Source organism: Haliotis rubra, unplaced genomic scaffold (assembly GCF_003918875.1).
Source record: "Haliotis rubra isolate DU_JTF1 unplaced genomic scaffold, ASM391887v1 Scf391, whole genome shotgun sequence".
In the NCBI taxonomy this organism is placed as follows: domain Eukaryota; kingdom Metazoa; phylum Mollusca; class Gastropoda; order Lepetellida; family Haliotidae; genus Haliotis; species Haliotis rubra.
The window spans coordinates 1,007,182-1,022,246 of NW_025767070.1; the positions used below are offsets into that span (position 1 = coordinate 1,007,182).

The following is a 15,065-nucleotide window of genomic DNA, read 5'->3' on the forward strand; positions in this document are numbered from 1 at the left end:
ACGTCTCAAATCAAGAGTATAAGCTTTTACCTTTGGATCGCCGCTACACAGTGCCAATCACCAAGACTAAACGAGCTCAAACGTCTTTTGTACCTCAAAGTATTCCAATTTTAAACAAATGTTGAATGTCCAATTATCATCTTATTCATTTAATTATATTTAAAGACATATTTATATCTTTTATGTGTTGATTATTTTCATATTTTTTGCTGTTATTCATTTGTATCGTTGTCAAGAAATGTGATCCAAAAACATTCCTTTTAAGGTAATAATGTCAAACACGGAACATCGACAATGTATTCATCAGTTGGAAATGCGTATTATAATAAACACATAAATTACATAGATTGTACATAGATGTAAATTACTGGGATTTCATACTACATCCCCAGGACCAAAGTCTGTCGTATTTGGATAGTTGTGTGTCATCGTTAACATCAACTGCTGGTCTCATCTGACCAAATGCTGGTGAGTTATAGCTGAATCACTCACTCCTCTTGATTTTGCATGATTACAAATGTTATCTGATTGTAACATAATGACATCACTGGCAGGTATCAAGTAGGGACAGTTATAGACGACGAGATCAATTCAACAAGTATGCACAGAGGTGGCATGTTTCTCAGTCACCCTGGCCGTGTGTTTTTCCTTTTTCACATGACCCTGTTTTACATAAAAAACAAACAAACTGTTTCATAGGCACTTGTCACTTTTATAAGATAACATACTAATATACCGATGCTAAGACAACTTATTTATCCGATGTAATAATGATATATTGCAAGCCAAAACATAATTGTGACAATGGCAAAAGTTCGAAGTTATTGATTTGTTGTAGGTCTTTACTTTAAAACTATTATCTTAACTTTCTCAGAACTATACCTAGATATTTGACATAAACACCCGTGGGTCTGCACATTGCGAAACCACAGTCCCTTTCAAACGACGGTAGCACATCTACATTCTAACCTTACACACAGTATCACTATTGGTTTCAGGTGAGGCTCAAGATGGAATATGTGTTGAGGCAGGTTTACAGACATTCGTGTGAACTGTCCAGGCTTTCCTGTTTCATTCTCTGTCTCAGTATCTAGTTGTTTTACTGTCCTTCGTCGACAGGTTTTTATAATATACTTCTATTCCATTTCAATGTCACATATGTTCTCGTCACGATATGGCTGAAATATTGCCGATGTGACGTTAAATAATAACTCACTCACTCACTCTGTCTCAGTAGAACACCAGGCTACATCCGGAACACCTTAAAGTCTTCTGAGATCTACCACAACTGTCACAAACTGCACCAGGGCTTGGCGGGAAGATTAACAGATTCCGGTCCAATGTCCTCTTGTCCCTTTCTCCGGACCACCTTAAACTACGAAATTATACAGAATTAGGAACTCTAAGGCCCATAAGCAAAGCACATGCAATTTACTCAGTGCGTTGTAAACTCCTATACTACGTTTCCAATATACTTACAAGGAGAACTAAACATTTCAGCCATGTCTTCCTCTAACGTCAAAGCATATAGTTCCTTGTAAGGATATCTCGCTCTCAGGATGGTTCTTGTCATCCATCTTCTGTCCTCAGGCTGATCTTGAATCATTCGGATGGAGTTGACTTCTAGAAGCTTCACCAACAAAGCATATCCCTGTCAATGACAAGCACACATTCACAATCATCATGGACACGAAGGTTACCATGTTGATGCTATAAATATAAACTTCGTTGTGTAATCCAATGTTCCCAATACAAATATTAGATAAAATTTATGTTGTCACAATTATCTCTACGAGCTTTATTGCACAATCTGACAACATAGACGGTTACTCTGAACACCAGTCAATCACTGGATGGTCTGGTTTAGACGTATTTAGCGGCCACTAGCATATAGCTGAGTGAGCATACGCTGAATATTGTGCAATAAGCACAACATAGGGAGCAGAATAGGTTACCACAAGTTCCTTGTACATACACTGAACACATAGAGCCAGCTGTCTGGTATAATCAGTTAGACTGCAGTATCTCATTTTGTTTATATCAGTAATATTTACCTTGCTGACATTTGGAGAAGATGAGGGGTCCATTCCCACACATGCCTTCTTCGTTTGTTTCCATGGTAAGATTTCTTCATCCATGACTTTCTTTTGGCTAACCAGATTATCAGCTTTGTCAAAATCGAAAAACGTCAAAAAAAGGGTAGGTTTGTTCTCGTGGATCTTCAGATCTTCCAAACGTAGCATGTTGTTTGCTCTCTTGTCAGGATTTGTGACACTTTGAGCTCCAATCGTGATGAGTGTTGGCAGCTATGAAGAAAACATGCAAAGGCAAGAATGAAAGTCCAGTATTTCACTTCATATACCAGTGCATACACAGATGGAAAATACATCCTCTTAGATAATATTTTACTTTTATCATGAATTCTGTCACTCTTTAGCAACAAATCCTACAGTTAAATCAGCTATTATTTCGCAAGTAACTGGCATAACTATCCAATTGTTTAAATAATGTGTTTTGTTTATTTCATTTCAGTATAGTACAAGTATCAAACCGTACCATTGCTCAGTACAATATAACAACAAAAGACTAACGAACAAAAAGCTGATATTTGGCACGCCCAAAGCTTCACGTTGTAGAAAGAATTGATATTAGATTCACAAAACACCTACCCCGATTGAAAATGGGACTTTATCAAGATGAGCCCCACAAGTAATCTCAGCTGTCGTTTGGGCGACAGTCTTTGGTGTGACAGACTTGCTGGAGACGAGAGGCACATGCTTCCAACGTACGTCTTTATTGTTTCTTTACCACTTTCTGAGAGAGGAAAGTTCGGGAGATCAGCAACAGAGCTTGTGTGGAGCTTGTTCCAGGGCAAAACTCGTTCGCCGACAGTCACGTCAGTGTCCTTGACAAGACGAGCTTCAATTTCCCCCCTCTTTCTTGAAAATTTAACGCTGCTTGTGTTCAAAGCTATTCCACATGAAAGACTGAGCGTTTCTCTAAAGTTAGATTGTCTGAAGCACGAAAAGCACAACATTAAGGAAACCTTGGATAGATATTGGAATCATTTAACACCTGAATCATTTCCTTCAACATCCCGCCACTACGATAGCATAAAACAGGTAAAATGGTCAATGCTATCGACACTGGCTTTCCTCTGGCACTGACGTTACAGCACGTGTGAATAGTGAGTGAGTGAGTTGGATTTTGCGCCGCTTTTAGCAATATTCCAGCAATATCACGGCGGGGACACCAGAAATCGAACCCGGGCCTTCAGCGTGACGAGCGAACGCTTTAACCACTAGGCTACCCCATCGCCCCGCGCATGTGAATATAGTTAAGGATGGGTACACGAACTTTTTTCAACGCCTGAAAACAGTTCCATACTACCGCCTATCTTGCATATAGTAACGTTTTAATACATTGAGGCATGACATGATAATCCACAGAGCATAACAATAGACACCCAATATGGACACTCCGGGCAACAGCTGCACGATTTAGTACATGCAGTACGGCAACTGCCAACAGTATGACGAATACAATAGTATCATTTTTTTGGCCATTTTGGTTTTCAGTTTATTTGAGATTACAGTGGTCCGTTTATATATTTTTACCACTCATCTATCATTTTTTCCAAATGAATCGGTTTGTAAGAATTACTATTCTAATGACATTACGTCTTTCGGACATCTGGTATTGCGCGGAAAAACAATTTCGCCTTTTTGTAGGTGTTAAGAAAACATCTCTATCCCTGTCAAGAGTCGTATTGGTATAAAAACTTGGACCATGCTACTTTTACCTGTTTAATAAGGACAAATAGAACAATAACTTACCTCACCTTGCACCTTGAAAAGGTTAAAATCAACGTGTTCAGTCATCTAAAGCAGTTCACAGGGCTGTGGAGGAAACAGTGTTAAGTCCACACGCATTGCAAGTTGTATCATTTTCGTTTTACCATGAATAGACTCAAAACAAAAACTCACCCATTGTGGCTGTTCTGTAGTTCTATAACATATGGATCTCCATCTACACAATCCATGCTGAATATCCCCTTCTTCAGACATTCTGGGTCGGTTTGGATGATCACAAGGTAATGATCTGTGTACTCAATCAGGGTCTGTAAACAGTGTAAACCTTGGTATATGTAGCGTTAACAGTCTCTTGTTTTTAAATTAATAACGACCTGGGATTATTATAAACAGAATCGAATTTTGTTTGATGAAGTAGGATAAAAATATCAAGAGAACGATTGAAAAGCTGTTTCAATAAAAACATATATTCTGCTCACCACTCTGATCCCAGGAATTGGATCACTTTAGGTTTCTTCACAAATACTGCTGACACACCGTGAGTAAACCACTTTGCATGTCGTTGTAAAGCGGAGAATGTTTTTGAGCTTTTAAACTTGCTGTAATAGGCCTATTTATTTCTGTGATATTTTTGGGGGTACGTTGAACACATTTTCTAATTCTTGCAGGATTGTTGAAATAGCTAGTTTGTGCAAAGGATGATAATATACAACTTCAATGTTAGTTTGTGCAAAGGATGTTACGTCAATATATACCACTGCTGCTGTATATACCACCGAGTTTGTATATACCACCGTTGTTGTATCTACAACCGCTATTGTACATACCCATGATATTGCAGTAATATGCATTGATATGTAAACCTTGATATTTTCCAAATACAATTATTAATTTCATAAAATTCGTTGCAATTTAGTGTTTGTTGTTCACTGTTACAGATTTGAGTGCTAACTATTACTTCTATTCAGAAATCAACACGTTACAATCATAATCATGTAAAATGTACTTACATTGCTCTTCGTCGGGGCTGTGGGTTGAATTCACAGGTTGGCATCAGATGTTTGTGTTTATGTGAAGTATAAACAATACAATTCATTAGACTATGTTATACCATTATATATATACAATTGTAACTGATGAATACACGCGTACGACTTGTTTAATCTGAAGCACAAAACCTCTGAGAAAACAGTACGAAGTCAGTAGTATCGTTCTATGCATAAGCAGCACAGTCCCGCCCATTATGTGTTGAGCTATACACGAATCAGCAACCCCTCAGTGGGCGTGGCGTACATATCTTTCGGTTCATGAATAAATGATTGGGCGGGTTACCAATCACTTGCTACGAAATCGTTTGCAATTCATGCACATCATTATATCACGTCGAATCAAATTACAGATAGTGTGGGTATTCACGATACTTCAGAAACTCTAACACGCAACCTTAAAAAGGTGATTATTTCAAACATGTAAGAGTGTTGTAAATAGTTTGTTCATTGTATACAATCTGTGAATAGGAGTGATAATTAATACTGATAGGTATGTTAAGGTGTATATTTAAATGTCATTAAATGACAGACAGACACAAAATATTTATACAGTAAAGAGGCCCTCGCCCATAATGCAATCAGACTGACACAGTGTCATAAAATGAAACATATTTATCACTTCACTCATGTGTATAAACTGATTTCTTTACACATATTGCGTCTCTTTACGGATGAGTATCAACATCATGACTAAGGTGAGTGAGTGAGTTTAGTCTTACGCCGCACTCGAGACTAAGAAAATTGATGCATCTGGTTGCTTATAAGTGCAGGTTTTAAAACAATTAAAATCGAACTATGAAATGGGAAGAGTGGATCTCGTGGTTACAGCAATAAATAAGAAAAGAAAGAGTTTAAGCGCTATTTACATTTGAGAATTTTCAATTTTGTTGGAAGCATTTTAAGGGATAAAATATAGCTGCGAGCAGCGATGTCGGGCTCCTTGGGTTTGATACAATCTAGCCACTTGTACCTGTGATGTAGATGTTGATAGTAGTAATGGCTACAGTTGATAGGGATCATATCACTACCAGTAATGGGAAATTCGTCATTCGTTAACTTTGAATTCATATGGTCCAGGGTTAGATGCGTTGGATACAAAGGATTTTTAGTATTGTGTGGATAATGACACTTTCGATGTAGATTCTTACATTGGCAAAACATCTAGGCCATTAAACACCAGAGTGAAAGAGCACCAGGCATCAACAAACAAATTCGACAACAAATCAGCTATCTCAGAAGACATTCACACCAACCTCAATCACCAAATACAGAATACACCAGCAAACCTGGCAAACAATCTGGCTTTACCAAACGGATATTAACTTATGCCATCCACATCAAACGACACCGACCCCTGATCAACAGAGATCAAGATTATTTCATCCCCTCAGCATACGACGAACTCATGAACCAACCCTAACTGCTTGGATAACATGTATAAACATGTCCAACCTCTCCTGCTCTGTACATCCCACTGGCTTATAAATGTAATCCATTGTCACTGGCTTCTACATGTAAGCCTTTATCATCACATTGTTTCTGTACTTTCCAATTAACTTCTTGTTCTTGTTATTATTTACTGTACATTTGATACATGCTATTTCATTTATCTCGAACAAGCATGAACAACATATGTAGCAAACGGTGTTACTATCCACATGCACTATAGAACATCAGCAAACGTTTGGGACACATACTGCTAACTTTCATTGTGCACAGATAGCAACTGTAGTGTGGAAAATATCATCATTTGTCCCACTATTGTGTTGGGAGATACATTACTGAAATCGGCAGATATGATCAGAACTAACAGCCTACATGTACAGGTAAATATTAGTCGAAATCGGACAGTTGGTTTCAGAGTTAGGGGTGTTTGAAACGTATTTGAGGGCTTTAAATCGTCCAAAACAGAGCCAGAACACGTTTTTGACAGGCGAGCGGATCTTCCAAATACAGCCGAGGTCGTGGGGTCATGTACCTTTTAAGAAGTTCCGGAGAAGAAAGAGTTCCCTCTTTGAGAGACTGTAGCTCCGTTGTCCGTCGGCCTACAGTTAAAACAATTAGTGTTCTGGAATCGCCAGGACATCAGCTATCAGATGCACACACATGACATGCGGATGACAGGAAATGCCTACCCGTCAAAAACGTGTGAAATTTCCTTAAATCCAATATGGCGGCCAAACGGTGCCTCCTAGCCCCATGGATCCTGCAGTTGAAAATGAAGGTAATCGGATTCCAGACCTGCTCCAGAAATGTGGTAGTCATCGGACTTGTAGTTTCGGAGATTATTGCTTTGGAAATTGAAAAATTTGAATTAATTTTGAATTATCTCCCCTTTGCTATTGGGCCTAGAGCCTTGAGATTTTTGCAGAAACGACTTCAGCACTGTCGGCACCATGGTAATTTTTTTCAAGCGATTCTGTCCAGCGGTGCTTTTTGTAGGGCTGGTACAAAATACGGCGGAATAATAAATAATAAAAACATTAACGATTCCAATAGGTCTCCTGCCTTGTGGCAAGGAGCCCTAAATATGATTATTTAAAAGAAATGACTGAATTATTGTCAACGTACAACATTACCTTGGGAATAAGTTCTAAATATGTAGAGACATTTTAGAAAGATGGATGGAAACCTTTCCGACTTTCAGACGACGTTGTATACCTTTGAGGAGAGGATTTTTTTCGACAAATAGAAATCAGGAGTTTGTTTCCATAACGACGCTAGAGTTACCTTTAGCAAAATTCTGAACCCTTTGCAGAATATTTTCCGTTGCACCTTTGACGCACGCCTTTATGACATGTCCTAAGGGGCCTTGACCGTCTAAACCAGGACATGTTTTCACCTTTTCAAGTGCTGCAGATACTGCGTCTGATGCTGAAATATATGCCTATCAATAATCTTTTTTATGTTTTACAATACGGCAAATAGTTTTATATTCATCCTGCATGTTCTGAAAAAATTATTTTAAGTACCTTACATATAAAACCAAATATAGTATAAAACATATGAGGGAACTGGAACTGGGGAAACAACAACATTGTCCCTAACATCACCCCTTAACATCGTCACTCAACATCATGTCCCCAAACCGCTCTCCGGCGTCGTCCCCAGATGCATCCCCGACATCGTCCCCTAACATCTACCCCATCCCCCACATCGCCCTCTAACATCAACCTCTGAACATCGACCCCCATCCACAACATTGACCTCAAACATCGACCCCTTAACATCGACCCCATCCACCACATTGACCTCAAACATCAAACCCTGAACGTCGACCCCATCCACCGCATTGACCTCAAACATCAACCTCTCAACATCGACCCCACCCCATACACCACATCGACCTCAAATATCGTCACCCAATATTGACCCTCTTCCCCATATCGACTCGAACATCGTAACCCGACATAGACCCCATCCCCCATATCGCCCTCAAACATCAACCTCTGAACATCGACCCAATCCTGCACATCGACATCAAATATCGTCACCCAATATCGATCACCTCCCCCACATCAACCTCAAATATTGACACCCGATATCGATCACCTCCCCCACATCAACCTCAAATATTGTCACCAGACATCGACCCCCTCCCCCACATCGCCCTCAAACATCAACCCCTGAACATCGACCCCATCCACCACATCAACCTCAAATATTGTCACCCAATATTGACCCTTCCCCCACATCGCCCTCAAACATCATCACACAACATCGACCCCCTCCCCCACATCGCCCTCAAACATCGACCCCATCCAGCACATCGACCTCAAATATCGTCACCCAACATCGACCCCATCAGTACATCGACCTCAAATATCCTCACCCAATATTGACCCTCTTCCCCACATCGCCCTCAAACATCGACCTCTGAACATCGACCCCATCAAGCACATCGACCTCAAATATCGTCACCCAATATCGCCCCCTCCCCTACATTGACCTCAAACATCAACCCCTGAACATCGACCCCCTCCCCCACATCGCCCTCAAACATCGTCACCAACATAGACCCCATCCCCCATATCGCCCTCAAACATCAACGTCTGAACATCGACCCCATCCTGCACATTGACCTCAAATATCGTCAGCCAATATCGATCACCTCCCCCACATCAACCTCAAATATTGTCTAACGATATCGACCCCTTCCCCCAAATCGCCCTTAAACATCGACCCCACATCGACCTCAAATATCGTCACCCAACATCGACCCCATCAGCACATCGACCTCAAATATCCTCACCCAATATTGACCCTCTTCCCCACATCGACCTCGAACATCGTCACCTGACATCGACCCCGTCCCCCACATCGCCCTCAAACATCGACCTCTGAACATCGACCCCATCAAGCACATCGACCTCAAATATCGTCACCCAATATCGCCCCCCTCCCCTACATTGACCTCAAACATCAACCCCTGAACATCGACCCCCTCCCCCACATCGCCCTCAAACATCGTCACCAACATAGACCCCATCCCCCATATCGCCCTCAAACATCAACCTCTGAACATCGACCCCATCCAGCACATCGACCTCAAATATCGTCACCCAATATCGATCACCTCCCCATCAACCTCAAATATTGTCTAACGATATCGACCCTCCCCCTAAATCGCCCTTAAACATCCACCCCTAACATCGACCCTCCCCCACATCGCCCTCAAACATCAACCCTGAACATCGACTCCTCCCCACATCGCCCTCAAACATCGTCACCGACATCGACCCCATCCCCCATATCTCCCTCAAACATCAACCTCTGAACATCGACCCCATCCAGCACATCGACCTCAAACATCGTCACCCAATATCGATCACCTCCCACACATAAACCTCAAATATTGTCACCCGACATCGACGCCCTCCCCCAAATCGCCCTCAAACATCGACCCCTGAACATCGACTCCCTCCCCCACATCGCCCTCAAACATCAACCCCTGAACATGGACCACTCCCCCACATCGCCCTCAAACATCGTCACCTGACATCGACCCCATTCCCCATATCGCCCACAAACATCAACCTCTGAACATCGACCCCATCCAGCACATCGCCCTCAAACATCGTCACACAACATCGACCCCGTCCCCCACATCGCCCTCAAACATCGACCTCTGAACATCGACCCCCTCGCCACATCGCCCTCAAACATCGTCACCGACATCGACCCCGTCCCCCACATCGCCCTCAAACATCGACCCTGAACATCGACCCTCCCCCACATCGCCCTCAAACATCGTCACCGATATCGACCCCATCCCCCATATCGCCCTCAAACATCAACCTCTGAACATCGACCCCATCCAGCACATCGACCTCAAATATCGTCACCCAATATCGATCACCTCTCACACATCAATCTCAAATATTGTCACCCGACATCGACCCCCTCCCCTAAATCGCCCTCAAACATCGACACCTGAACATCGACCCTCCCCAAATCGCCCTCAAACATCAACCCCTGAACATCGACCCCCTCCCCCACATCGCTCTTAAACATCGTCACCGACATCGACCCCATTCCCCATATTGCCCTCACACATCAACCTATGACCATCGACCCCATCAAGCAAGTCGCCCGCAAACATCGTCACACAACATCGACCCCGTCCCCCACATCGCCCTCAATCATCGACCCCATCCAGCACATCGACCTCAAACATTGTCACCCAACATCGACCCCTCCTCAGAAAAATGTGGACGTCAATCGTATGTCTGACAAACGTTTTGTCGTTGACTTTTTATAGATAGATTTATGTATATATAAGCAGTACGGAGAAATATTTTAGATTAATCGTCTTTGGTCACATACCTTTTTCATCAAGTGTAATAGCTGTTAGATTTTTCTGCTCCCGAGCTGTTTTCCATTTCAAGGTCAACTTTGTACGTAGGGGAAACTGAGTTGGCGGGACACTCCTGGTCCGTGAAGTGACAGGGTACTTGGTCAAGGTCAATTTGTGTCACGAATCATAACCAACAACATTTACGCAAATTAACCATAATTGATAGAATCATCACGGCCTTTTACGCAAAGTGGATTTTATCTCTGCCGATATTTGACACTTTTTATTCTCAATTTAGGTTTCAAGTGAGGTGGCGTTGGTGAACACAGGTGTTCTTTAGAAATGGCACCATGTGTTCGACCGTATGTTCCGTCAATTTGTGCAAACATGATCTGTATTAATTGTCCTACATTTGTGCTGTAACAAAGCAATCTCGGGTACTTACTCATGTCCAAGAGAGAGTTCTTCAGCTAGGTGTAAACCAAACACTGTCGGATACATCAACACTGGCACATCAATGCAGCCAGAAAGATACCTTTCCACTGAAACGACGCCTTCTAATCTTGTGTAGTCAAAACTCTCTGTCCTCAGCACTCCGTTAGGCCTGAACAGTAATATATTAAGCAGATTAACATGAAAGATTGAGTTAGTGAATGTAACGCCACTACGAACTGTGCTTTTGCTATTGGAGGCGGGTCTGCCAGGGAACCTCCTGCAGGTTTTACCCTGCACCACTGAAACGCATGACGAGGGTGATTGGGAAGAAAGGGGTTCGAACCGATGATTGTGTGGCACAACTGGAAGATAAAATTCTACAAAGAGAATTGTGGACCCATGACATCTTTCGATACATTGTCTCCCATTTCTTTTCATTACTGGTTGGTACTATAGTGTTCTGACATTTTTGATTTGGTCAGGCAACATTAATTGGATACTTGCTGTTTCAGTCTGTCGCGAGAACAACTCAGCACAGAGACCAGACCGATTTTATCTGCCACATTGGATGTATCGATGAAGTCAAACCGGAGACTTTCAGGTAGGTCCTTATCGCACACTTCAGTTGCCTCTCCCAGCCACATGTAGATCTACAAAACAGTACAACATTAACAGTGAGTGAGTGAGTGATAAGTGAGTGAGTTTAGTTTTACATTAGGGATACATTAGGAGCTTTTAAACAACGTTCTCAAACGTTTGTTTTAGCGACGGAATGTGCGTGTGTGCGCCGGTGCGTGCGTGCTAGGAGGATATCTATGAATGGCGTCGAAAATACTGCTGTTTCTTGTTTCAACCTAAATCGTGTTATACTTTCATTCAGTATAGCGTCTGTACCTTGAGAACACAGCTTTCTTCCATTGCTGCCTGGAAACATTCCACCCACTTCTTTAGCATCTCCATGCAGAGGGAGGCGAGAGTCACCTTACACCCATCATACCTAGGTTTGACCACAGTCGACGTGAGCATACAAAAAATATATAGCAACGACAACTTTGTATGCACGACCGCGTAAATGCATAGAAATACATCTCTCTTAACATATTTGCTGTGTGAAAACAAAATAACTCTTTAATAATGTTTCTATACCTGTGGAGTTCCAGGTCGATGTCGTGAGAAAAGTATGGACAGCAGTCGTCAGTGACAGCCCATGTATTACATCCAGGTCTCAACAGGGTCATGTTGCCACTGAAGCTATCCACCACCCGTTTAGACGAGAGCGATTGTAAATTGACCCTCGTAACTCCAGTTGTGATATAGTCGCGGATCTCCTGATGGTATCTGCTCATATTAAAGAAACATATCAAACAAACAGAGTGAGAGAGTTTAGCTTTACGTCGCATTTAGCAATATTTCAGCAATATCACGGCGGGCGACACCAGAAATGGGCTTCACACATTGTGCCTTGAAACGATGGTGAATCGAACCCGGGTCTTCGGCTTGACGGGCGAACGCCTTAACCACTAGGCCCCTTAAACAAACAGACGAGTCGCAGCAAGGACATTGTCCTCGTGTCGAACATATAAAATGTTTACCTATTTCCTTCTGCTCCTCCTGAAAGGATCCCATACCCAGAACCACTGATTTGTCATTTGCAGTTACACAAGCCTATTGATGGGGTAATATTAGTCCTTTTTTAAGGATTTGGGGAACGATCTATTAAATTATTGTCGATTTATTGATATTGTTTTCTTCACACAAAAATATACTGTATTATGTCAAGAGAAATAGGCACTGACGCTTGTCAATAACTCAAGGTCATATGAAACAACTGTACTTAGTATGTATGTATAGTAAATATGTCTGTTACATTATTTGCCTAAATCATGCCTTCTGGCAGTCTTTAGTACGTAGGATAAATATTTTTTCAATAGCCAAGAAACTGTCGGATATGACATGTGTAGATATGGCAATTATCCTAACATACAGACAAAGGTGAAGGTCACCTTACAACTGTCACACCATCGCAATTATAGCATTGAGGCGGACTTCTCTTGAACTTTAAAGCCCATTATATTAAAATTTGCTAGTATGTTGTACAAGGGTGGCAGCGATATAGAATTAATTCTCTATGTCATTGTTTACATTTTTATTTATTTCCGGTCGTTCTCAAGGAATCCATTGATTTGACCAATTACGGAATCAATCGGTAGGGAAAAGGATAGAATAGAATAAATATATAGATATATGATTGAAGCAATGTTTGAAATATCGAAAAATCACTGTCGTATGTGTATTTTACTCTGATGTCCCACCGGACTGCTAGATGAACATATGGAGACGTGGTTCGTATGATAATGAGTAGGTGACATACCTGTCCTTGAGTCGCTGTACTTTGTCAAGGTGACCGCACTGGGCACTCATTCTCTGTGTAATCTAATCTACTGCTGCCTGGGGTAGGTCCACATTAGGACGGACCATTTGTCCTGTTGTCCAGTCCATGATTAACTTTGGGACGTCAGTTCTGTACAGACGGTTTAGGGCTTCCCATCTTGTATCTGTGATTTGTTTACCATTCATTTCAGCTTTCTCCATACCACTAAGAGCCCTTTTGATGGAGACTTCACTTTTCATATTTCCAAAATACACCCCATTATTGCCTGACTGGACTAACGACACTTCCTTCATCACTTGCTTCAGCCTCTGTAGGTGTTCCTGTGACAACAAGACATCGTACCAGACTCCCCAAAGAAACTTCAAATCTTCCGAGTTATTTGGATCAATTGTTCCAGCGAGGTAGATCAAAATCAGATCGCGTTCCAAGATACTGTCTCCAATGTCATTGAGGTGGATGTTGATTGTCTGATCTTTGGCTTTTGTGGTTCCTCTTGTCTGAAGCTTGTGAATGGTGTGTAGGACGTTCCTGACATCCCCACACCCAAGTAACAGCAGGTCACATTCCTTGTCAACCTGACATCCAAGTGTCACATCAACTGGCCTCGTGTTTCCAATAGGAAAATAGGACATTACATTGTGTGTGGCCGTCCCCATATTGCTGTAACATATACAGTATAAAAGTATAAATCAATAGTGGAGGTTCCAAAACTGGCTGCAGTAATTGTTCAGTGAGTTAGTTACAAGCACAATTCCCATAAACGCGGTCACGTGTGAAAGAGTTGAGTGAAAAGAAACTATATGAGGTGACGTACATGTATGATAGAGTTAACGGAAAGTAAATTCGTTCAACTCGTTATTAACTTAGTAAGGACTGTACAGTATGTTGGATTTAAGTTGGGGAAGTTGTAAAAAGTGTATAATTTATGCACAAACATTATAACATAAACCGATTTAATTTGTGACTACCACAGAAGTATCGAATGGAATGCGTTACAGGACAAGGGTGTGTGTGTGTGGATCACATGAAGTGTCGCAGACGAGATGACACTTCCTGATACTGCCCATTGATTTTGAGTAAATCTTCTCATGACAGAAGCACCCATATAGCCCAGCGGATAAGTGATCAACTTGTGCACTTTGTGTTACAAGCATGAAATTTGGCATGATTGTAGCTTATACCCTTCTCATTAAATAAAGATCGAGAGACCTGCAGATTTTTTATATTTTTCATAATTTTGGGGGGAAAAGTGAAAAAAATAATAATTTTTTCTACTATTTTCATCATAACTTCTTTTAAAATTCTCGAAATTCTCATAAGCCATATATCAGATTGTAGGGAATTCATAGCTAATAGCTGATCTTTATCCATCTATACATGCCTTTTATCTTTAACGGTTAGGTCTGCGAAAGTCAATATCAGTATCATGACTACCCGAAAATGGGAAAATTGGCAGCCATTTTTCAAAATAGACTACATCAGACTACATCAGTAAAATAAGTATGAGATCACCAATGATATAACATATTTTTATCATTTCTTTCCAAATTCAATACGAGAAGCCTAGCAGATTTGGGCCA

At 41.4% G+C, this 15,065-nt stretch overlaps 1 protein-coding gene across 1 annotated transcript in view; it reads right to left on the minus strand.

The window, feature by feature from the left end:
• LOC124286778 overlaps positions 1 to 15,065 on the minus strand; it is a 64,897-nt gene that overhangs the window by 40,601 nt on the left and 9,231 nt on the right. The window contains exons 2-9 of the mRNA XM_046723211.1: positions 12,240 to 12,431; positions 11,988 to 12,090; positions 11,598 to 11,743; positions 11,104 to 11,262; positions 10,688 to 10,791; positions 7,592 to 7,735; positions 4,823 to 4,839; positions 3,987 to 4,120 (exon numbers count right to left, since the gene is read on the minus strand). Coding sequence (XP_046579167.1) covers positions 3,987 to 4,120; positions 4,823 to 4,839; positions 7,592 to 7,735; positions 10,688 to 10,791; positions 11,104 to 11,262; positions 11,598 to 11,743; positions 11,988 to 12,090; positions 12,240 to 12,431 — 999 coding nt within the window. The remainder of the gene's footprint in view (positions 1 to 3,986; positions 4,121 to 4,822; positions 4,840 to 7,591; positions 7,736 to 10,687; positions 10,792 to 11,103; positions 11,263 to 11,597; positions 11,744 to 11,987; positions 12,091 to 12,239; positions 12,432 to 15,065) is intronic.